Genomic DNA, 25,381 nt, shown 5'->3' with positions numbered 1-25,381 from the left:
CTTTCTCAAAGGGTATGTTACTGTAAATCCAAGATGAATTATTTCAGGAACATTCATTTGTATTTCTTCATGAGAGTATTTTTTGTGCCACTGTTCAGTTTCCTTCCCTCAGATGCTTTGATGATTTTTTTTTCTTCTAGCCTGGCTCAAAAATGTATGCACCCTGGTTTTGCAGAAGCTTTCCAAAATAATTCCGTGCTGGGCGGAGACCCAATCTGGGTAACTGTAGCTGGAAAGGGTGAAGTTTGAGAAAGTTATGAACTAGTGAAAACACAGGGAAGAAAGAGAATTTTTTATGCAGCCAGTAATACATGAGCCACTGTGACTCCATAATAAAATATTAAAGATTATTATTTTGTATATGAATTAAACCATCTTCATTCATAAATCTGTAATACAGGCAGTGTGTGGAAATGGGGACACATAGTCAGAGCTCCACAAAACTTTTCTGGCCTTGCTAGTCAGCCAGAATTTGTACTTAAATGGTGGGGGTCTTGTCTTCGCTGTCATCCTGACATTTGTTGGAGCATCTTTGAGACCCAGGACAATTGCGGGGATGAAGCCTCACCCCTTTCCAAGTTCCAGAGCTGGGGAAGGAGGCAGGGACTTATTCTTGCTGTGTTAGCATCAGCCATGCTTGGAGTGCCTCCAAGATCAGCACAACCTCAGCTGTGAGTCTGTACCTTCTTTCCCAGCCCTAAGGTAGGGAGGGGAGACAGGGGATGCATGCTGGTTTTAGAGGTGCTCTGGAGCCTGGAGAAGAGTGAGGGCTTTCCCTGTTCTTGTGCTGGCTTTGGAAATATTCAGAAAGAAAAGATGTGCTTGCCAGTGACAACTTAGTATGCACAGTCATAGGCTGCTGTTTGTACTGTATTATTAAGCAAAGTTTTCCGTATTCAGAACCAGGACATATGACAGATATGACTAAATAACAGTCTGCATGCATCTCTTTCTCTCCTGCTCTTTCACAGTATCACCAACTTCAGGATGAATATTTCACCAGTGCTGTAGTCTTGTCACTGATTCTAGCTGCCTTATTTGGCCTTGTCTACCTTTTAATAATCCCACAGTAAGTGTTTTCCTACTGTTTTAAATTAAATGTTGTGCATGTGTGTGTATGTCTTTTAAGTCTTCAGAAATTTTCCATTGCCCTGTTACTGACTTTGTTAGGAACACAGCTAGGACAATGCAGTGGATTGTTTATAAAAAATCTATTTCTTCTCAGGTTGATGTTATGAACAGAAATGTCTGTATTTAACCATAGACAGAAGCAAAGTTGCCCTTGTTCCTACCTTCATCCTGGAACTAGGAACATTTATCAGAGGAATTTCTCCATTCATGTTTGCCCTAATGCCAGAGGAAACTTTTGGAGCTCTGTTACTTACGAACCCCTAAACCCTGAAAACCTATGCCAAAGTATTGTACTAGTTTTCCAGTATTTTGCACTGTCAATCCCAAGTTTTGCACAACCACCTGCAAGTGTGTAACTGACATATCCAGTTGGGGTTCCTAGTTAACACCCAGAAACACAATATTGTCATTTTCACTCAAAACCTATACCAAGTTTTTATAGTAGTTTTGTAATGTGTAACTGAGATATCCAATTGGGGTTCCAAGTTAATGCCGCAAAATGCATATTATTGTATCTCATCAGATAATCTATGCCGAGATTTGGTATGTGCAACAAACCCCTAATCTTGTGCTGCTTTCTCATTCCATAGGTTCACTCCCTGTTCTCAGTGGATCAAAAGATATTTTAAAGGGCACCTCTGTTTTGTCACTTCCCCCAGGTGTTTTATATTTCACGTTTGGGGTTGTGAACAGGGCAAATTCTGAACAAATCACAATGAAATTCTCATACATCCATGCTAGCAACCTCGATTGGATATGTCAGTTACACACTTGGTGGTGGTGGTGCAAAACTCGGGGTTGGCGATGCAAAACACTACAAAACTGGTACAGACTTTTGGCATACGTTTTGAATGAGAATGACCATGGTGGTTTTTGAGTGCTCAGCAAGACCCCACACTGAGTATGTCAATTACACACTTGTGGTTAGTGGTGTAAAACTCAGGTTTGTTGCTGCTTCCAGGCTTTGGAAGGCCTCAAGCCCTTTTCTGCCTTTCAGCCAATCCCTGTTTCCTGCTTCCTTCTCAGCTCCTTGCCATGATTCAAAGGTGTGTATCTCTGTCGCCTGGTAACAAGGCCAGCATTCTTCCCCAGCCTTGGCTTTAGCTCATCCCAGGCTTGGCATATCTACTAGACAAAACAACTCTCATTTTGTGAGACACTCAGTGAAGTTATTAATTTCACACCTACTATTGGCTGAGTAATGAGGTGAAGCTCTTTTCATCTTCTCTTCAAAGAAAAGATGTCACATTCTATTGTATCACTCAAAGCTAGTGGTAAACAGTGAGAGATAGTATAAGCTACCACAAGAAAATCGGAAGAGCCTTGCTGGATCAGACAAAAGGCCTATCTCGTCTAGAATCTGGTTTCCCACAGTGGCCAACCAGATGCCTGTGAGAAGCCTATAGGCAGAATATGAAAATAACAGCTCTCTCCCACTGTTCCCGAGTAATGGAGGTAGCATATAGCCATCAAAGACTAGTAGCTGTGACTTATACTCCAAGAATTTGTCTAAAGACATCTAAGCTAGTGGCCATCACCACATCTTGTGGTAGAGCATTTCGTTGTTTAACTATGTGCTGTATGAAGAAATGTTTCCTTTTATCTGTCCTGAATCTTCCACCATCCAGCATCCTTTGATGACCTTTGATTGGGCCCATAGCACAGGGGAGGGTTAAAGCCCACCTACCCCACCACACTACAGTAGACCCCCTGTGCCTACTTTAGAATAAATATGCATAGCTGATAGATACAGATTTAACGTAATGTCTCTTTTGGCCCTAAAATCCATTGATTATGTATTTGAATAAGTATTGCCATGTTAAGAATTACAATTCCATTGAAAATGTTCAGCATCAGAGAAAGGAAAATTCAGAAGACAACATTAAGAGATCCACTGTATCTGTTACTTTCCTTGTTAAGTAATAAGGGAAAATACTTTATACTTAGCCAAAACCCAGTGCTTGGGGTATGCTCCATGACTCAGTTTCTGTGTGTTCCTTCTAGGAGTACCATAGTCCTTGTCCTCTTGGTGTTCTGCATATGCTTCCTGGTGGCATGTATAATGTATCTACATGTCACTCGAGTACAAGTAAGTGATCAGCAATGCTGTGACGTCTTATTGTGATAAGAGACTTACCTAACCATTACACAAATCTTGATTTCACTTCTGCTACATTGCATGCCTGCAGGCATGAACCTGTTTAATTTTATTAATGTATAATACCTAGTATAGCGTAGAGCTTTTATAAGTCATAAAATTTCACATTTCCCAATTTCCACAAAAAAGAATTTCCAGGGGCAGCCTTTACCTGGTCTGTTTCCTTCTGATGGAAGAGTACTAGATCAGTTCATCTGGCCTCCGTCCCACCCCACCCGAGAACCGATAGGCACTTGAAGAGCTTTCTGCTCTGAATCCTTGGGAACTTCAGATTTTATTTATTTTAACTTCAAAGGGGTGTGTCGATTTCTGCTGTCCTCATAGTTTGCTATAGGCTGGGATCCAAAGAGCTGCTTCAGGTGTGCCTGAAGGCTCAGGCGAACCCAGGGTGATTTTTTAAGAATTATTTTCTTTGAACAGCAGGCCCTCATATCGCAAACTTTTTCAAATTCTCCTCATTTTCAAAAGTGGTTTGCCATGTGGCTTGGAGTGGTGCTGTATGAGAAAACCCAAAGCTTCACTGAGCATGTGGAGCTAGTTGTGCAGTTCTTTGGATCCAGGCCATTGTGCCCTAGCCTAGCTTGTTCTGTAAGCTTAAGTGTTTTAAGTGAAGAAATAACACAGGTTTGCTAGAGTCATCTTTACAAATGCACTAATATTTGCATCTTTTTGATACCTTACAAGGACAAATTTTCGTGCTGGTGATTATTTTACAGATCAGTTTAGACTCCTCTGCATCTAGCTGTGTTGACAGCATTCCCTTGCTGATATTATAACTATTTGCAATCTGGAGGGGAGAGTGCTAGTGCTTATGTAGCCAGAATGGCAGCAGCCACACAAAAGAGGGAATTATGAGCAGGCTTGGGGAAACCTCAAGATATGCAAAAGTATAACAAATCTGGAGAAATAATCCTGAGGGGGGTTTAAAAAAACCCAAACCAGGTAGAAACAGACTGTGATGATCCAAACGGGTTGTTTTGGGCTCACATGGGGTGGGTGGGGGTCCATTTCTTTAAGTGTCAGGGATTGGGTTGTCTGTTGAAGCAGGGCCCTCCTTCCTTCCCCTCTGCTAAAAAAGGAAATAGCTTTTTAGCTGTCATACGACTCAGAAAAGGAGGAGAGAGGCCAACTGACAGTTTCTGCCCTCCTCTCTCAACTCACTGGCATCCAAGATTGGAGAACCTTGCAAGGAAGGCAGGTGATCCTTGGCTTTGCAAAGCAGTTGGAATCCAGGCATCCACCTGTTGCAGTTTGCTTCCAGCTTCCACCAGTTTGCAGGGGAAGAAGAGAAATTCCCCTAGCTGGCACTCAAGTCAGGTAGAATGAATCCCTACCTTGCAAAGCAGTTCGAGCCTGGGCTGACAGCTTCCCCACTCTCCTCGCAAATGAAGAGGAGCAGAGCTGGACTGATCAGATTGCTGCCCACCAGAGGGGAAAAGCCAGCTGCATGCCAGCCCACAGGGGAAAAGCCAGCGGAGCACCTGGTCACCATATAGCTGTCACCCCCATTCACCCATTTTCCACAACCAGCATGCCCCCAATTCATTCAGCCCCCTCCCCACTCAGTAGGTCACCCCCCACTCTGCACCTGCTCACTCACTCACTCTGGATAGCCTCCTGCTTGTAAAAGTAGAGCTTTGAACGCTGCCCTACCCCACTCCAGATGCACCCACAGGGAGACACAGCCAGTTCTCGCTTTCTGAAAGTGCACATCTGAAAGTGCATATTAGACGCCTTAGTTTGGGAGGACAGTGTTTGATGAGAAAGTGGCCCAAGAGCAAAGGGTTAAAAAGCACCCTCCCCTCCCAGCCTCCTCCTCCAGATTACAGGCTGAGCAGCTGCATTGCATGAGGTAGAAAATACGAGCAGTACTCCCCATGATGATAAAAATATAATAACACACTAAATAATTGACCATTTGCTGCCTTTTAGTCTGCCACCTGAGACAGGCTGCTTCATCTCATGTAATGGCAGGGGCGACCTTAATTCATATCTTTGCAAACATATATATTGCATCCACCCTTTACATTTTAGGTGCATACTTCTCTCCTTATCCATGTGGGAGAGAATGAGCCTCTTTCACATGAACAGAATGAATGGCTGATGCTTAGCTTGCTGAATTTATCATGAACAGGAGAGTACTGAAATATTAATCAACTTGTTTTAAATATATATTATTATTCTTTTAAAAGCATCATCTCCTTAAGTATCCATGCATAGTGATAGCTATGACTTTGTGCATTAGATAATGAATGTAATTCCCTTGCCAATTTACCATTTTTATAGAATATAGTGTAACCTACCATATTTTTGGAAGGCTTAGGATCACTTAACTTAAAAATATGTTGTTGTTCTTCTTTCAGTGTTTTCCAGGGTGCCTGACAATACAAATTCGTACCATTTTGTGTGTTTTTATTGTGATCTTAATTTACTCAGTGGCACAAGGCTGTGTGGTGAGTATATATAACTGTAAACCAATTGTTACATAATTGTCAGAATTGGATCATCCTTTCCTTTTGCAGTCAACACCACAATAGACAAAGCTTCAGGCTAATACAACTTTATTTTGCTAGAGCCTAGTCTTTCTACAAACGCAGATTCAAGGAAAATTCTCAGGCTGCCCCCAGTCTCTAAACAACTAATGAACTATCTCTAAGCAGAAGAGATGAACCAGAGGGAGAGAAAGTTGCTGGCAGTTTGGGGTACGAACCTCCCGGCCAAGCTAGCTTTGCAGTGATGCCCCTCCCTTAGGGTGGCTCCCTCCTATGTTGCCTTCCAAGACTGGCTATCTGGGTGGAGGGTCTGAGCCCTACCCCTAAATTTCCCCACTTTGGTTTGCGTTGTGCCCTAGCGTCTCTCAAGTCACGCAACTCTTCCTCCTCAGAAACTTGCATTCTTACGGTGGAGGGGAGGGGCAGGGACTCAGTCTGGGCCACCTGTTGGTCAAGGTCTTAGGAGGACTCTCTTCCAGCATTTTGGCTCACTAGGGAGGGTACCTCCTGCGGCCTCTAATCTAGCTGCTGCTCGCACTCTGATTCAGAATCAGAGCTGTCAGACATCTCAAGGCACTTAGACTCATCCCTGACAATAAGTTACAGAAAGAGAGACACTATCATCAATTTGCTTCAGGCATGCTCTAACACAAATTTAGTTCATGTGAACCTGGCAAGAGGGGCTCGTTGCTGTGTTTAACAAGCCACCCAGAACCCATGGGCTGTTGTATTTATTTGTTTATTTATAACATTTATATACTGCCCAACAGCCAAGGCTCTCTGGGCAGTTCACAACAATTAAAACCATAAAATACAACATGATACAACATAAAACATAATATAAGACTTTAAAATTTAAAATTAGCATGTAAAACCCAACAACTGTAACAACCCAGGGAAAGCCTGGGTGAAAAGGTGCGTTTTTAGGAGGCACTTGAAAGATGCCACATTTCTGCCTCCCAAACTGCATGGGGGAGAATTTTCCAGAGGGTGGGCCCCACTAGAGAGAAGGCCTGCCATCAGGGTTCTTCATGGTGACATTCCTTTCATTTTGCAATAACCAGGAAGGCCTCCTCTTATGATCTTAGATATCACCTGGGTATATATAAGGGAAAGCGATATCCTTGTCCCAAGTTGTTTAGGGCTTTATACGATAATAACATAACCTTGTACGTGGCTCGGTAGCTAATAGGGAGCCAGTGCAGTTGTTTTAACACAGGCATTATGTGAGCATAGCTAGGTGTCCCAGCGAGCACCCTAGCTGCTGCATTCTGCACTAGCTGCAGCTTCTGAACCACACACGAAGGTACCCCCACATAGAGTGCATTGCAGTAGTCTAATCATAAGGTTACCAGTGCATGGATCACCATGGCTAAGCTATCCCTATCCAGGAATGGGCATAATTGGCATACCAACTGGAGTTGGTAATGGGTGCTCCAGCCTACCAAAGCCACCTGTGCCTCCAGTGACAAAGATAGATCCCGGAGCACCCCCAAACTATGGACCTGCTTCTTCAGAGGGAGTGCAACCCCATCGAGAAAAGACAAACACCCCAGTTCCCAGACCTGTCTTATCAGGTTTCAGGTTCAGTTTATTGGCCCTCATCCAAGCCAATCATAACTGCATCCAGGTACCAGTTCAGAACATGCATGGCCTCTCCCATTTCAGACGTCACCGACAAATAGAGCTGGGTGTCATCAGCAGACTGGTGACACCTTACCCCAAAACTCCTAATGACCACTCCCAGAAGCTTCATATTGATATTAAATAGCATTGGGGACAAGATGGTGTCCCGTGGTACCCCACAGTTCAGCTGCTATGAGGCTGAGGTGCAGTCACCCAATGCTCTTCTCTGGAACTGACCCCACAAGTATGCATCAAACGACTACCTCCAACTCCCACCTCACGGAGGTGGTCCAGGAGGATACTGTGGTCAATGGTATCAAAAGCCACTGAGAGATCAAGAAGAAGTAACAGAGATCAAGAAGAAGTAACAGAGTCACACTCTCCCTGGCCCTTTCCTGAAGAAGGTCATCCGTCAAGGCGACCAAGGCCGATTCTGTCCCAAAATGAGGCCTGAATCCAGGCTGGAATGGATCCAGATAATCAGTTTCATTCAAGAGCACCTGCAACTGAGACGCCACCATTCTCGAGCGCCTTACTCAAGAATGCAGTATTTGTGACCAGACGATAGTTAGCATAGATCTCTGGATCAAAGGAGTGTCTTTTCAGGAATGGTTGCACCACTGCCTCCTTCAAGGCAGGAAGCACCACCCTATCACATAACGATGCATTCACCACTCCTCTGATCCATCTAGTCACCACTAGGGATGTACGAAATTGGCCTTACCTGGCTCCGCTGGGTTCCACTGGCGGGGGGGAGGCACTCCTTCCCTCCCCCCCAGAATCCTGGCCAGCTGGCTCCACTCCACGGGGATTCCGCGGAGCCGCCGGCCAGCTCCGCCAGCAGCCGGACATCCGGCCGCTGGCTAGCAGGGACGCAAATGGTGGTGGCGGTAGCCGCTGCCGTTTGTGTCCCTGTAGTCAGCCATGATAAGCTATTTAAATCTTTATGTAGCCTATCACGTCTGACTTAAAACAAACAAAAGAAAGCACGTATGCAAATGGCCGCTATGGCCGCCGCCATTTGCGTTCCTTATTTTGGCCCATCTTAGTCTACGTAAATATTTACGTAGACTAAGACGGTGAAAATAAGGGGCATGCAAATAGCGTAGCAGACGCTATTTGCGTTCCTTATTTTGGCCCGTCTTAGTCTACGTAAATATTTATGTAGAGTAAGACGGGCCAAAATAAGGAACGCAAATGGCAGTGGCCGTTAGGGGTGGACGAAAGTCACTTACCTGTCGTCGAAGGCCGTTCGCGGTGGGGGGGAGGCGCTTCGCTGCTCCCCCCGTGAAGTTCAGGCCGGGGGGGAGGCTTCCCGCCTCGCCCAGCCGAAATTCAGGCCGGGGGGGAGGCTTCCCGCCTCGCCCGGCCAAAATTCAGGCTGGGGAGGAGGCGCCTCGCCTCGCCCGGCCGCAAACGCGAAAGTAAAAAAAAAAACGCCCCCTGATAGGCTACGTGACGATTCACGTAGCCTATCACGGCTAGATTTCCAAAGTCAGCCATGATAGGCTACGTCAATCGTCACGTAGCCTATCACGGGTGACTTTAAAAAAAAAAAGCGCGTACGCGAATGGCGGCCCCCATAGGGAGCCGCCATTCACGTTCCTTATTTAGTCGCTGTAGTCTACGTAAACATTTACGTAGACTACAGTGACCAAATAAGGAACGGGAATGGCGGCTCCCTATGGGGGCCGCCATTATCCGTACACTCTTTTTTTTTTAAAGTCACCCGTGATAGGCTACGTGACGATTGACGTAGCCTATCACAGCTGACTTTGCAAATCTAGCCGTGATAGGCTACGTGAATCGTCACGTAGCCTATCAGGGGGCGTTTTTTTTTTTTTCTTTTATTGCAATGGCGGCGGTGGCAGCCGGTCGAAAGAGTGGCTGCCGCTCCCGCCTCGCTCGAACACCCGCCGAACTGCCGGCCGGACCAGCCACCGGGAGGGACATTCGGTGAAGGTAAGTCCCGTCCCGGGGGGGGGGGCGGGGGGGCGGAGGATTTCTCCCCGAAACTTGTTCGGGGGGCCGAACACGTTGGCGCTCGGCCCCCCGAAGTTTCGGAGAGAAATTCTCCGCCATCCCTAGTGGCCGTAGCCACCGCCATTTGTGTACGCGCTTTTTTTTTTAAAAGTCAGACGTGATAGGCTACGTAAAGATTTACGTAGCCTATCACGTCTTCTTTTTTTTTTAACACTGGAAATGGTGGCGGCTGCAGCCGGTCGGAAGACCGGCTGCCGCAGCCGCCGCCGCTGCAGCCGCCGCCGCCCAGAAGATCCGCCCCAGGTAAGTCTCGTCCCGGGGGGGATCCGCGGGGGGGCGGGGGGCAGTCCATTCCACCACGGAGTTCGGGGGGCCGAATGCACTGGCATTCAGCCTCACCGAGATCCGTGGCAGAATTCTCTGCCATCCCTAGTCACCACCACCCCACCCCACCCCGGGTGTCTAGCTCAAATAAGCGATGATGGGCAAGAATCGAGACAGCATGTACTGGTGGGTCAAACAGATGCAAGCATCTTGTCCACATCCTCAGGCTCCAAAAAGGGGTTGTAGGGGTCTAGAGTGGCTTGTTAACCATGGCAACGAGCCACCCTTGCTGGGTTTGCATGACACGGCAAGCAGTGCTGGCAAGAGTAATTATGAAAATTCCCCCGGCATGCAACCAGCACATGCAGCGAGGGAAATAAGCCATCGTGATCGTGCAAACAAGCCCACTGTGATTAGGTGACCTCTGTGCCAACTCAGTCTGCTGTCCAGAGGCTCGCTGTTGATGGACAAGTTATAGTTTTATATCTTTAAACTGGACTTGGACTGCAGAGTTCTTCAATTAAAGAGTGCCTTCAAACAGAGGACCATGCTCTGAGCCCTTCAAATAAAGGACTGTCATCTCTAAACTATGGTGGCATATGCCACCCTATTGATTTCTCTCTGCTGCTACTGCTGCTGAGGGTCAGTCAGTTCATACAGGCAGCAAAATCAAGGCGGTAAAGGTTTTCCTGGACTGTTCAATTTCAAAGTGCAGGGGGGACATTGCAAACTTTTGAATCCTCTCCCTCTGCCCAAGATTCCCTGTGTCTAGGAAACTAGTATATCAGGCAAGAAGGGTTCAGCATAGCCATCACCCTGACATGCCATTTTTCTATATATAGGGAGCTTCTTTCATGAGGAGCATTCAGGCATGCAACCCTCCATCTTCATCGAGTGGAAAAACTTTACCATGATTTTTCTCCATGTATAACTGATCCTAATCTATATGGAAGTATTGGCCAAGGACACACGCCTCATGGTTTCCGAATCTCTAAGATGGGCATGAAAATCTGCTCACTGAAATGTAGAAAAGATCCTTGAGTGGCTGCTTCACAAACATAGAGCAGAAGCTTGAATTAACCAGTTTGTTGCATGTTTTATTTTTTACAGACATGCAAGCCCCCCCACACACACACACATACCCCTACTGTTACAAAGAGGCATATATACTATCACAAACACAGAGGACCTATTCACATACTTGTAAATGAGTGTATACTGAATGTACAGCGGGGCAGCAGGATTGCATGCCAGACTTCTTTACATTTACTGAATAAGGCGATACTTCAATATGATCACCCCAATAGTCTGACGTTAGACCTACTGTTTGCTCTACCTGCTGCTTCATAAGAAAAGTTAATTTTAGGTAGAATATTGAACTAAGTTAGAAATAGCTTTCTGTTCACCTTGTTGCTTAACTGTTGGCATTATTTGATAGCCCACTAAATGTATGAGCTTACACTTTTTAAATGTTTCCTGGCCCTTAAATTATTGTAATTGTTTACAAAATATAACACGTAGGCTGCCTTTACACTAAAGAAAAACCTCACAGTCCTCCCGTTCTGGAGCCTTTCCAGCCTTCCCCCAGTCTGCGACCATGTGATTGCTGAGAGGGGAAGCTTTAAATTTTCAGTAGGAGTGCACGAAAGTCACTTACCTGGTCTCGCAGCTTTTCGCGGTGGGGGGGAGGCGCTTCGCTGCTCTCCCCCCGAAGTTCAGGCCGGGGGGGAGGCGCCTCGCCTTGCCCGGCCGCAAAATTAAAAGTTTTTTAAAAAAAACGCCCCCGTGATAGGCTACGTGACGATTAACGTAGCCTATCACGGCTGACTTTGCAAATCTAGCCGTGATAGGCTACGTTAATCGTCACGTAGCCTATCACGGGGGCGTTTGTTTTTTTTTTAGTTTTATTGGAATGGCGGCGGCGGCAGCCGGTCAAAAGATCGGCTGCCGCCCCCGCCCCTGACGAAGACCCGACGAACCGCCGCCGGGAGGGACATTCGGGAAAGGTAAGTCCCGTCCCGGGGAGGGTGGGGGGGGTGCGGAGAATTTCTCCCCGAAACTACTTCGGAGGGCCGAACACGTTGGCGCTCGGCCCCCCGAAGTTTCGGGGAGGAATTCTCCGCCAACCCTAATTTTCAGGTTCCACAGAACACAATGAAACAGCACCATCTAGTGGCTGTTTTAATAGCGTAACCGACTTTAAAAATGGTTCTTTAGCCCCCCCCCCCCCCCGGGATGGGACTTACCTCCCTCGAATGTCCCTCTCGGCGGCAGGTCCCAGCGGCGTTTCGGCGGGGGCGGCGGCCAGTCTTCCGACCGGCTGCCGCCACCGCCATTACAAAGTGAATGTTAAAAACACACACACACACGTGATAGGCTATGTAACTATTTACGTAGCCTATCATGGCTAGATTTCCAAAGTCAGCCGTGATAGGCTACGTAAATCGTTACGTAGCCTATCACGGATGACTTTGGGTGGGGGAAAAACGCGCGTACGCAAATGGCGGCGCCCATGGGCGCCGCCGTTTGCGTTCCTTATTTTGGCCCGGGTAGTCTACGTAAAGATTTACGTAGACTACGGCGAAAATAAGGGCAACGCTATTTTGCGTTGCCCTTATTTTCGCCATAGTCTACGTAAATCTTTACATAGACTACCTGGGCCAAAATGGGCGCCGCCATTTGCGTACGCGCTTTTTTTTTTCTTCAAAGTCACCCGTGATAGGCTACGTAACGATTTACGTAGCCTATCACGGCTGACTTTGGAAATCTAGCCATGATAGGCTACGTAAATCGTTACGTAGCCTATCACGTGTGTGTGTGTGTTTTTAACATTCACTTTTTTATTTCGTGGCCAGGGAGACGGGGCGCTTCTCCCTGGCCTGAATTTCGGCCGGGCGAGGCGGGGCACCTCCCCCCCCGGCCTGAACTTCGGGGGGAAAACCGAAGCGCCTCCCCCCCACCGCGAAGCAAGCTGCGGGACCAGGTAAGTGACTTTCGTACATCCCTACAGGAAATACCTCTGGATGTGCCCTGAGGGTTAACGAGGTCATGAAAAGGACCTGCAAACTTCTGTGAGTGATGAATCTCAATAGCAGGATAAAAGCTCCCTGTGAAGGAGCCCTTAATTGCCTTTTTAGGCTGTCTTTTCCTTTACGGCAGCCCATACGATTCCCTTGTTTATGTGATGGAGTATAGTTCATTGTCTTGTGCTGCCACTACATTCTCCTGCTTTGCTTGTGAGTTGAAGGGATGCTTACTTTGTAAAAGCAAGGAAAAGAAATCGAGGAATCTGGGTTCAAAGATTTTGGACTGGTTCAGGCATGAATGTACATCAGTTGATAACTCAGCACTTGATTATTTGGTGATTTGCAGCCAAATCTGTAAATGGACTCCATTCAAAAAGTGTTGATATAAGATCATATGAAAGTTCTGTCCATAGTGTTGGATCTCTGATGGCTCATTCACACATGCAAGTCACAACTTAGAACCTCACTTGACATGACACTAAACATATCATTTGCTGTTAAGTATTTTTTACTTTTTTAAAAAAAAAGTTAAAAGCAAATGTGCAGGGGGGGGGATTTTAGTCAGAATTGGAGGGAGGGGATTTAACCCTTTTCTCCCCTGCCATGGTCCTGGTAACTCCACACACACACACACACACACCCCTGCTTTTCAACCTTGAAAGGAAACTCCCTTTGGCACCTATGGGAGTTTTCCTCCCAGGGCTAATAGCCACTGTCTGAGTGAGAGGGAGGGGTTTTTTACCAGGTCCATAGTAGAGGAGGAAAGAGTTAAACCTTTTTTTTGTAAAAAAAAAAAAAAAAGATGCAACTGCAAATTACACATTTAGCATCACATCTAGTTTGTCTGTTAATACTGCAAGAATCAAATGAAGGACATGCATGTGTAAACCAAGCCTGATTGAGGTCTTTTACTAATAAGCATGGTTTATTTTTTACATTCAGCTCTCTACTCCACATTTTCCCCCAGGTTGGTTGTATGCCTTGGGTCTGGAGTACTAATTCCAGCAGCTCCATAGTTATCATTTCTCCCGGTGGGACCAATAAGACAATGAATGAACTTCCATGCGATGCATCCCATTATGCATTTCTCTCCTGCGTTGTGGGGACTCTGACCCTGGCAATATTTTTGCGTGTATCTTCCTTGCCAAAAATCATCCTCCTGCTTTTGGTAACAATTTTGTACATAGTCATTTTGGAACTCAGTGGATATCGAAAAGCAGTGGGGTAAGTGAATTGCATAATTAAGGATAAGCTTAACAATTGTTTCCATATTTTATTCCCTTCCAATGCGATCCTTTTGTACAAAGTAGGGATTTTAATCTTTGTGAGGGATTTTGGAGACAGAACCAAAATGGCCTTTAATTGCTTAGTCTTCATCCATAGTCAGAACAAAACTCCAGTACGTGTAACTGCATTTGCTTGTATTCATCCCTTGTTTTCCTCGCCTTTGCCTTCCTCCCCAACTTCTGTTGTTTCTTCCATTCCATTGTAAGGCCTGTGGTGCAGGGAATTAACTTTTTCTTATGTTGACTCTGTAAAGCATCATTATTTGTTGTCCCTGGTATCAGTCTCCACACTATCATAAGCTTGTGACTATTATTGAAGTAGACTTATCCCAACTTCCTTCACTTCAGCTTCTCTCCCAGAGGAGAAGATGACAACAGAGAGGGACTGGGAGAGAAGCAGAACTTGTGAGAGGTGAGGGAAGCGTCTCCCCCACAAATCTAGAAGGCTCAGTTGTTGCCTCCTTCTTCTACTTCACATTTCTCTTTTGTACTGTATGCTGTGTGCCCATGGTGTCCATTTTAGTCAGCCACACTATACATCCTGAATCCCAAAAGTGTTAGAGGGCTGGAATGATCAGGTTTATTATTTTCATATACCTTTTCAGGATGACATTGGATTAAAAAAAAAAACCCTCACATGCATCGTTTCTTTCTTTTTAAAGGGGTGATTCCTTTTATATACGTGGCTATGAACCCATATTAGCCATCTTGCTGTTTTCCTGTGCTTTGGCACTTCATTCCAGGCAGGTGGATTTGAAGCTACGTCTAGACTACCTCTGGGCTGTGCAGGCAAGACACCCTTTTCCCCTTCTAAAACACCATGTTGAGTTTGTCTTTTCTGTTGCCTCTTACTGTATACAAGACTAGAAAAAAAATTAATTAGCCCACCAAATGGTAGGAATATGTATGGAAATGTGGATATATGGGCTGTACCTGAGGGGATACAGCCAGCCCCAACTTCCCTTCCTAGGTAGCTTTGCTTCCCCTTTCTTCCCCTTGCCCCCTGTTTTTTCCATGGGACAGGTACCCTCACCTCTTGCCAGGTGTCTCAACTTCACTCTTGCCTCAGGCTGCTGCCTCCTTCCCTACAGTCCTATTCAGCTGTAACCCATCCCTGTGCTAGCAGTGGTAGAAATGTATATGGTATGGAATGAGGGTTTTTTTGTCTGTTTGTCCCAAATCCTGGACCAGAGTGACAAGATACTTGGAATTTTTTCAGCCCCACCAATTAGGAACAATTAAAATATCACAGGAATGTAGGCGTTGCCATCTACCAAGTCAGACCGTTGGTCCGTCGAACTCACTATTGTCTTCACTCTTCACAGAGCAGCAGTGGCTCTCCAGGGTTTCAGAGAGGGGACTTGCCCAGCCCTACTTGGAGATCATGCCATGAATTGAAGCTGGGACCTTTTGCATGATGAGCATGTGCTTTTCCACTGAGCAAAGGCCCATGCCCCAATATCACTAGCATAGGTTATGGCATCCTTTCCCTGATTGCAAGTTCTTAAGGAAAGACATTCGTAACAGCCTTTCCAAATGCCCCAGAATGAAATAAGTCATTGCTTCTGAAAATTATGATGCTAGAAACTGATTGAGGCTGTGAGCCTATGTTCACTTTTCTGGGAGTAAGCCCGATTGAACACAGTGGCACTTAATTCCAAGGATAGGATGGTGCTGTTAAGTAATGTATGTAAGTATAATAAGCTGTTATTCCACACACTTTCCTCAGCACATCTTGTTCATTTGAGCACTTTTAAGAGTATTGGATGTTCCGTAGGAGCTATTATTATGTTTTGTGCACCTCTAATAATCATCTGTGATACGGGGAGAGAACAAAGAACACCAGGCACCATCCTGCTAGGGGTACATGGAGGCATCAGATTGATTGCTCAAGCCACTGTAGGCCCTCTTACCCATTTTCCTGAATCACTCATAATCTCTGAAATACAAGCATGTCCTCTGCAGGCCGTCTAAGTCTGTACTTGGACATGAGGGTCTGTAAAGCAGATGTTCAAATATCTCCCAGTAAGATCAGTAGCACTGAATGCTTAACTTCAACTGGATTGTGTGATTGATTTCTGTTACATATGTCTTTAAATTTCTGTAGTGTTTGCCACTGGTATTTTGCAGGGATTTGAGGCCATAGCATAGACGTTTGTGGACACCCGACCTATTCCAGGAGGAGACAGCTTGGTTTGTTTTTTCCTTTGTGGTTTTACTGCCCTCTTGAGGTTATATGAAGTTATTGCTGGTATTAGGTCAGATTTATATTTTTACACATCAGTTATAGATATGCAAGGTATGGCTTCTCAACCTTCTCTAGGCAGTAGACATCTTGCACAAGGAGAGGGTACCTATTTTATTTAATGTTAAAGCTTCATATGTGCACAATGGCGATGAATTGATTTTGAAGTTCCACAGCATTTTAAGTGTGTTTTAAAATGCTTTCATTGTTGTGAGTTTCTGTATTTTCTTGGATCTGCAGTATTTAGTCCATTTAAGTGGTAGTTTTATTAACAAAATGCTTAGTCAGTTGATTAGCTGGAGCCAGTTTTAATTGGTGGGACTGAAAGTTAAGACTTTGAGGCACCTATATTGTGTGTTTGATCATATGTACATTTAAAAAATCAATCAGGTAAAAGACAGATAACTCAGCTAAAATTAAAACTGATTAATTGGCCATTGCCACTCTATTCACCGACCTTCCATTTAAAGTCCTCATGGCTCTGCTATCTTCAGATTCTCTCCTCTTGTTAGCCGGGTGCTGCTTACACTAGAAAACAGAAGGGAGCCCTCAATAACACAGAGGTTACTGGGAAGAGCACTTGGAGGAAAGCAGCAGAGCTCAGCTCTTTTGTGCTGCTTCCCATGTTCGTGTGAGTGTGTGTTTGAAGTGGAACTCCTCCAACCTGGCACTGAGTGAGCCACAGCTGAAGTCTACTGCAATACCCTGGTAGAACAGGTGGCCAAGAGGTGCACAGTGGCACCAAGTTCTTGCAGGCCAGCAGCAGGTACCTGTAGCTTGTTCTCCTCAGCCAGATAGGCCTTTGGTGTCGTCATTGTTTGCAGAGTGGGTGCTGGCAGTAATGATCCAAAGAAAGAGGAGGAGGCTCAAGCTCATGACGATTGCTAAGGGCAATGGGTGACCCAGCTTTATTAGATGTAAAGGTCTTTAGCAGTTAATACAAGCACCATGAAATGGACCTGGGAGCAATCATTTCCGTGAATATTTTTTTCTTCATATCAGAGGAACAACTGTAAAGACAATATTCTGTTTTTTAAAGCATTATAAAATTAAAATAAGTGTTATGGGTATGCAAATTCAGTCAGTAGTTTAATTCCTTAAAATCTTATGCTTACTCAAATAACATTTCTTTAAGTGTGTTGCAGCCCTAATTTAAATGTTTGACAGCCCTAATAATTTAAAGTACTATGTCACTAAATGGAGGATAGGCAGTCACTGTTGTTGGGTTGCCAGCTGGTCATTGACAGTATAGTGTTTGGATTACGTTCAATTGTCAAATTAAATTACTGGTTTTAAGTCCTGATGATCACCCAATATGAGTATTAATGTATTCCATATTGTGGCCTATGTTGTTGTTCAGTCGTTCAGTCGTGTCCGACGCTTCGTGACCCCATGGACCATAGCACGCCAGGCCTTCCTGTCCTCCGCTCTCTCCCGGAGCGTGCTCAAGTTCATATTCATTGCATCGCTGATGCTATCTAGCCATCTCACCCTCTGCCGTCCCCTTCTCCTTTTGCCTTCAGTCTTTCCCAGCATCAGGGTCTTTTCCAGTTAGTTTTCTCTTTGCATTAGGTGGCCAAAATATTTGAGCTTCAGCTTCAGTATCTGTCCTTCCAATGAGCGCTCAGGGTTGATTTCCTTTAGGATGGACTGATTTGACCTCCTTGCAGTCCAGGGGACTCGTAAGAGTCTTCTCCAGCACCACAGTTCGAAGGCATCAATTCTTCGGCACTCAGCCTTCCTTATAGTCCAGCTCTCACAGCCATACATTGCTACTGGGAAAACCATAGCTTTGTGTGGCCTATGAGCCACATGTAAAACCTAGACAGTTCCTGACTGAAAGATAAAGAAACAAGTAAAATAGATGGCTGGCTGGGGCATTCTGGGAGTTGTAGGACTTTTTTCTGTCTAAACCTGCATAGGATTGCACCCTAAAAGAAGCGCTTCCAAGTGTGCATTGATCTTGTTATGTTCTCTAGTATCCCTGTCCTGCAGATTTGTTTAGCTAGCAACAGCATAAGCCACTATGACTTCTGCAGTGCTACTGAAACTGCAGAGCTGTCCTGTGCCCCTATCAATTATTATTTATAAACTAACCTCTAACAGGCTAGAGATAGCTGGCTGTGCTCCATTTACCAGTTAACCTGTGGTTAAGAACTTTTTTAAACTGGTTTTTAACTGCAAGAGCATATGAGCAGTTTTCAAGGTCATATGAGAATTTAAATGCAGATTTTAAATGTGTGGATTTCCTATCCCAATTTCCCAAAAGCTTTGACATTAATATTTTTTGCTTAAATCAAGCTCCTGAGTATGTGTGTAAATGTATTGTAAATTTGTAACCGCACTTTCCCTCCCAGTAACCCCTTGTTGTGGATGGAGCGATGGGATCTGGGTTAAAATTGTAGAGGCATGGATGAGGGGGGAAATGCCAGAGGCCCCCAAAGTGTGTGGTGCCTCCATCCCTTGTGTTTCCTGAAAGGAGGTAAGGGAAGAACCAGCAGGCAACTTCATGGAATTGAAAAACAAGTGCTCGGCTCTATTTAATAGGGAGGGGTAGAAGAGGGGAGGAAGCAAGAGGAGCACCTCAGATATATGCAATCTAAGTATATATTCTAAGCCACACAATAGGAGAGGAGGCAATCCAATAATTGATAGATCTACAGGTTAACAGTCAGAGTCCTTCAGACCTGTTTGTGACCACACAGACCTGGGCTGGGAGGAATCTATAGGCCTCAGTCTCAGTCACTCCCTTGGAGGTAGAGCTGCTGAGGGTTGATTACTGTGTGAGCCTGAGGGCAGAAAGTGGCTGCTGTTGCTCTCTCCCCTGGATCATTGTTTTTAACCCCACCCATGTAGTCTCCCGTATCCCTTTCCTCTCTGAATCTCTTCAAACAACTTTCCTCGGAATCTCCTCAGAAGACTTTCCCAGTCAGACCAGTCCCTCCCCACCAGCTCCACTATGGCAGCTATCAAGGCATTCTGCCTGGGGGTACCCTGCACAGGTTGCAATCTGTCACCTAAAATAATGCATGCTCTCTGACTACTTCTGAGCTCAATTTCTCTCACTAGAATTATGGATTATCCTGTATTGAGCTATGGAGCTGAGGTGGACTCAAGCAACTTTTTTTTTTTTTTACTATATGAGGTCTTTGAAAAGAGAAGAATTCAAACCTAGGGAACTTTGGCCCTTGGCTTTTTCCTATTTCCATCTTCACCACCTTTGTGAGCCCTTCTCAAGATAGCAGATTTTTAATTAAGTGCAGGCCCTCAAAGAACCTTGGAGAAATGTGTACTGAAATGTGTTTCAGGTTGTCAAAACATTTACTCTAGAGTCTGTTGTTGTTGGTGTTATTATTAAATATTTATATTCCACTTTTTTAGGGAGGCCTTCAAAGGAACTGGCAAACCAATAACATCATAATCTATTAACAATAATTAGAAGCTAATAAAATTATTCCAAATTATAGACCGATTCACACACCAGCCCAGCAGTACCTGCGTGGCTGTGGGGAACAAGGAAAGCACAGGACTGAGTCTTAAGTTGTTGCATGCTGCCCCCCAGGTAGAACATACCATAGAATGAGGTACATACACCCAGGCATTCGTATGCTCATCTGCCTCTCCCACATCATGCATCCATCAAAAGCATGGGTGGGCATTAGTTATTGGGCGGATTAGAAATGCAGTAAAGAGATGAACATATAGGAGTGTGCATGCACATGTATATCTGATTACACAACACTTTCTACATGAGCAGGATGGTCCCATGTTCCATTGATGCACTGCTAGACTTCACTGGAGTGTGAATCAGTCCCTAATAGCTTCCCAAATGAGGTTTCACTATTGTCCCTGAACATGACTACATGTGTTATAGGTTTGCATTTGAAAATACATTATTTTGATTTCACATGGCCTTCAAGAATGCTCAAGAAGAAGAAGAAGAAGAAGAAGAAGAGAAAAAGAGAAACTTCAGTATTTTGTTCTTTCTTACTGAGATCTCCAACTCTCAAGAGTTTACCTGTCCAAACTGTTTCAGATGATGATAAAAGTAGCATTTGCAACTCTGGAAATGGAGAGGGAAGATGAAAGCAAAGTATAAACAATACAAAATGTCAAGAAATTCCCCTCTGTGGTAGAAGACAGAGGCCTTTGGCTAGAATATAAATTATATTTTTATTCATCTAACTTTGTTTCAGTAATGTGCTATTTTTCTTCTGTTGCTGCCTGAGAATGCCTGTCTAAGTTACAGCAAGAACTGAAAGCCTATTTCAGAAGGAAATGATGAGTCCAAAAGAAATCTTTAAGGAATCAGCTGTTACCAGCATTTCTTTCCTACTCTTTAAAAATACTAAAGGACTTTTAAAAAGTAACCTCTGCCTTGAGATGCTAAGCAAAGTGTCTTTGTAGTTTAAGCAACCACAACAATACACATTAAATGAGAAGACTGGTTTGTAAAAATGAGGTGGTAGATCATGCTTTTGTAAAATTGCTTTTCCCTCATAACCAAAGCTTTAAAAGGAACAGGAAGAAGAGAGCACTGTGGGTTGGAAAACAGGAAGTTGGTTGTTGATTAACATCCTACAAAGGAGTTGGGATGGAGAGGCAGCCATGGGGTTGAACTCTTGGTGTCAAAGAGTGTAATATGGGGTAGAGATTTCTATCATAGTTCATGTCTGCCATCATTTCCTCTGCCCTTCTATTTCCATGGCGTCTTTCCTGCCAGTTGGGAAGCTAGGGATGGTAACATAAGATATATGGGTGGAGTCTTCCTTCAAGGCATGGCCTTAAACTTCAGCACATGAGTTTATGTGTTTAGGTGCTGAAGTGATTGATAAAGGTACAGATACAAAGCACTGCATATTTTAGAGAACTTTCTTAATGAAATATCTGGCTCTGCTCTTAATACCATAAAAATGACAGTCCAGCTGCTGTGGAACAAATCTTAATGGACTAGAGTCTGAGTATCACACATTGTTTGTGAATCAACACACTTTTTCCACCAGAATTGCTTGAAATTGGGTTGCCAGCAGAGCGTGTCTCAAAGCCACTGTCTCTCAAACTGACCTTTTTTGTATGCTTCTAATAGTTTAAAATGGACTGTACTTTCAGAAACTGGACTGCTAGCTTCTCCTTAAATAAGGTTATAACAGGATTTTGCCATAAGGTGTAGATTTTTTACTGCAATTACAGGCAAGGATGACTGAACACCACCCTGCTCAGCAAACAAGCCCCATCAGGGTTTTGCAAGTATGCCCTTTGAGTGGCCACAAAACCTCAAGGGGTTTTCTAGGTGCTCAAAATTCATGCCTGCAAAACCCTGATAGGTTTGCAACCACTCACTTCCCCTTTCAGTTTCTCCCCTTAGAAACGGAGTGCAGCCCTGTTCCCTACTAATGTCTGCCCCCAAAAGAAAGGTTCACCTTGGGGAAGAGGGGAGTGAATAGCAGGTGGATATGGACATTCCAAAGAACGGAAGAGCCTGGAAGGCTGCTGGGTGGATGGCAAATTATGCACAGCGGCCATTTTCGTACTCAAGAATCTTTGGCTGCAGAAGATGTTATATGCATCATTCCCTGGTGGGTAAAAAAATGCCCAACACATAATTTGCCTTCCACCTGGTAACCTACCAAGCCCTTCCATTCTTCAGGGGGGCCTTCATTGCCTGCTATCTACCCATCCCACAAGGTGACACTGACTTTGGTCATTCTTGGGAAGGTGGAAGGTGCAACAGGCAGAGGTGGGGTGCAATCCAGTGCAAGTTCAATCAAGGAGGGCCTGCTTAGTGGACTGTGCCCACCTCAGTGGGTTCACTCTTTTAAATGTGGAAAGGGTACAAACATGTTGAGCACCCCTGCATCAAATTTCTTTCACCTTTCCTAGTTACAAGTAATTTTTGTGTGTGAAAATCTTATAAAGCATAGAAGACGATACTACAGTCAGGGCCAGAAATATTGGAACAAGGATAACTATTTTGGCAGTTGGCTTCTGTACACCACCACATTGAAGTTGAAAGGAAACACACCCAGATGGGAGTGAAGTCAGGACTTTCAGCTGTAATTCAAGGGGTTTGACAAAAGTGGGGCACTAACCATTCAGGAAGGACAGCCAGTGGCATGCACACACACCCGTCGTTGGGGGCTCATAAGTAATGGAATGAATGGCTGACAAGCAGCTGCATGGCCAGGTGTGGCCTGTTTCCTGGGTACCCCATGACCAGTCAAGCAGATAAAAGGCCTGGAGGTGGTTCTGAGTGTTACATTTGCATTTGGTAGATGTTCACTGGAACTCCCAACATGAGGTCCAAAGAGGTGTCCATGCGAGTGAAGGAGGCCATCATTAGGCTCAGGAAACAACATAAACCCATCAGAGACATAGCAAAAACAGTGGGAGTGGCCAACACAACAGTTTGGAACATCCTGAAAAAGAAGGAATTAACTGGCAAGCTCAGCAACAGTAAAAGGCCTGGAAGACCATGGAGACTACTAAAGTGGATGACCGCAGAATTCTGCTCATGGTGAAGAGGAACCCTTTCACAACATCTAGCCAGGTCAAGAACACTCTTGAGGAGGTAGGCATGTCATTGTCAACATCTACAGTCAAGAGATGGCTTTATGAATGTAAATACAGAGGCTTCACAATGAGGTGCAAACCACTGGTAATGCTCAAGAACAGAAAGGCCAGATTAGCCTTTGCTAGCAAACACCTAAAAAAGCCTACCCAGTTCTGGAATAAGATTCTTTGGACTGATGAAACCAAGATTAACTTGTAGCAAAATGATGGGAAGAGAAAAGTATGGAGAAGGAAAGGAACAGCTCATGATCCAAAGCATACCACATCATCTGGCAAACATGGTGGAGGCAGTGTTATGGCATGGGCATGTATGGCTGCCAGTGGAGCCAGGTCACTGGTGTTTATTGATGACCTGACTGCTGATAAAAGCAGCAGGATGAATTCTGAAGTGTATAGGGCTATACTTTCTGCTCAGATTCCGCTGAATGCTGCCAAACTGATAGGACGCCATTTCATATTGCAGATGGATAATGACCCAAATAGCAAAAGCTACCCAAGAGTTTCTCAAGGCAAAGAAGTGGGATGTTCTTCAATGGCCAAGTTAGTCACCTGCTCTCAACCCAATAGAGCATGCTTTTCACTTCCTGAAGACAAGACTGAAGGCAGAAAGACCCACAAACAAGCAGCAGCTGAAGGCAGCTGCAGTGAAGACCTGGCAAAACATCTCGAGGGAGGAAACTCAGCATTTGGTTATGTCCATGGGTTCCAGACTTCAGGCAGTCATTGACTGCAAAGGATTTTCATCCAGGTAGTAAAGGCAACCCTTAAGTTTGAAATGATGTTGGTTTGTTCCATTACTTATGAGTCACCAATGATGGGTGTGTGTGCATGCCACTGGCTGTCCTTCCTGAATGGTTAGTGCCCCACTTCTGTCAAACCCCTTGAATTACGGCTGAAAGTCCTGACTTCGCTCCCATCTGGGTGTGTTTCCTTTCAACTTCAATGTGGTGGTGTACAGAGGCCAACTGCCAAAACAGTTATCCTTGTTCCAATATTTCTGGCCCTGACTGTATATAAATCTGATAAAATATCCAGCATTTCAGCACTTACAGCATAATCCTATGCATGTTAACTCAGAAGTGCATCTCATAGCTTCCTGAGGTGCTTTCTGTCTACTAAGTGCATTTAAGATTGCAGCTTTCCTTGTTTAAAATGCCATCTTTTTTTAAATAGGCAGAAGAAGAGAGAGATGATATGGAGAGAGTGAAACTGGATAACAAAAGAATTCTCTTCAATCTGTTGCCAGCACATGTTGCTCAGCATTTTCTCATGTCTAATCCAAGGAACATGGTAGGAAAAATAATTTTGTTTCGGGGATTTGTATTCTGCCTTTCCACTTTTACAGCAAAGCACTCAAAGTGCCTAATCTCTTAGATTAAAACATAAATCAGATCATAACAATATTATAACTTTAAAAACAATTTAAAAGCCCAGCAAAGACAGGGCGAGCTGGATTTCCAAGGGCAGGGAGATCCCAATTGTAGGTGCCACAACAGAGAAGGCCCTTTCACTTGTTCCCACCAACTGTACTTTTGATGATGGTAGGTCATGTAGAATGGCCTCTCCTAATGATCTTAGTGGATGGGCAGAATCATATAGGAGGAGACAGTCCTTTAGGTAGCCTGGTCCCAAGCCATTCAGGGCTTTAAAGGGATTGCCAGCACTTTGAATTGTGTCTGCAAATAAACTGATAGCCCAGGCTGTTCACATAATTAAACATTTTATAAACTGCATTAAAGCTCAGAGTTCAAGCTGCATTACCTGTAGGAGAGCCAGTGTTGTATATCAAGAGCTGGTCTTGGAATGGGAAAAGATGGGTTCAGATTATGCTTCACCATGAAGCTCACAGATTGACCTTGAGCAAATCACCATCTCTCAGCTTTGCCTATTGCACAGTACTGTTGACAGTATAAATGGTGATACACAACAGTGCCTATAACTCCTTGGAAGAAGATCAGGAATTGAGGAGGAGGAGGATAATAATGACAAATAGTGATTTTGTAAAGATCATGATCACATGTCAGGTAAGGGTTGCTGTTGTCGTTAAAGCGTTGCTTGTTTTCCTTAAAGTATCCAGCTCAATAATGGTATAATACTCCACACTTGCTGATTCAAGCAAGCCTCAGCACACGCACACTTTATGTATATGTTCGTTTGTTGATTTGATTTATGTCCTGCTTCATCCCAAAAGCTCTGAGCAGTTTACACAAATATTTAAAATTTGCATTAAAAATTAAGAGAAAAAACAAGTGGCCTTCCCTTTAAAGATGGGCTAGCGTCCTTGTGCTCTCCCCAGAAAGGAACTGGGCTTTTCAAGTGTTCCTTTTGGATGCTTGAAAAAAATTGAGGCAGGTTTACAAATATTCCAAAGAAGACTCAAAGGACCAACTTCCCCCCACGGCCGCCAAGGGATAAAATCCACCCTGGGGGCTAGGGCAGAGTAGCAGGTGGTGGAGGTGGAGGTGACTCCTTCAAATACAGGTGAGGCTTCCTTCCTTGGTAAGTCAAGGTGCTGCCAGTGTAGCGATGTTGCCAATGTC

General features: G+C 44.7%; 1 protein-coding gene across 5 annotated transcripts in view; it reads left to right on the top strand.

The window, feature by feature from the left end:
- Positions 1 to 25,381, top strand: part of ADCY1 (adenylate cyclase 1) — a 221,259-nt gene that overhangs the window by 174,901 nt on the left and 20,977 nt on the right. For all 5 annotated transcript variants that reach the window (XM_084857746.1, XM_084857743.1, XM_084857742.1 and 2 more), the window contains 6 exons: positions 972 to 1,069; positions 3,136 to 3,220; positions 5,653 to 5,742; positions 13,708 to 13,964; positions 14,689 to 14,815; positions 24,015 to 24,131. In XM_084857746.1, coding sequence (XP_084713872.1) covers positions 972 to 1,069; positions 3,136 to 3,220; positions 5,653 to 5,742; positions 13,708 to 13,964; positions 14,689 to 14,815; positions 24,015 to 24,131 — 774 coding nt within the window. The remainder of the gene's footprint in view (positions 1 to 971; positions 1,070 to 3,135; positions 3,221 to 5,652; positions 5,743 to 13,707; positions 13,965 to 14,688; positions 14,816 to 24,014; positions 24,132 to 25,381) is intronic.

Source organism: Heloderma suspectum, chromosome 5 (genome assembly GCF_057233095.1).
Source record: "Heloderma suspectum isolate Gila_16-S chromosome 5, 16-S_ref, whole genome shotgun sequence".
Taxonomy (NCBI): Eukaryota; Metazoa; Chordata; class Lepidosauria; order Squamata; family Helodermatidae; genus Heloderma; species Heloderma suspectum.
This window is presented reverse-complemented; position numbering and strand designations above follow the sequence as displayed.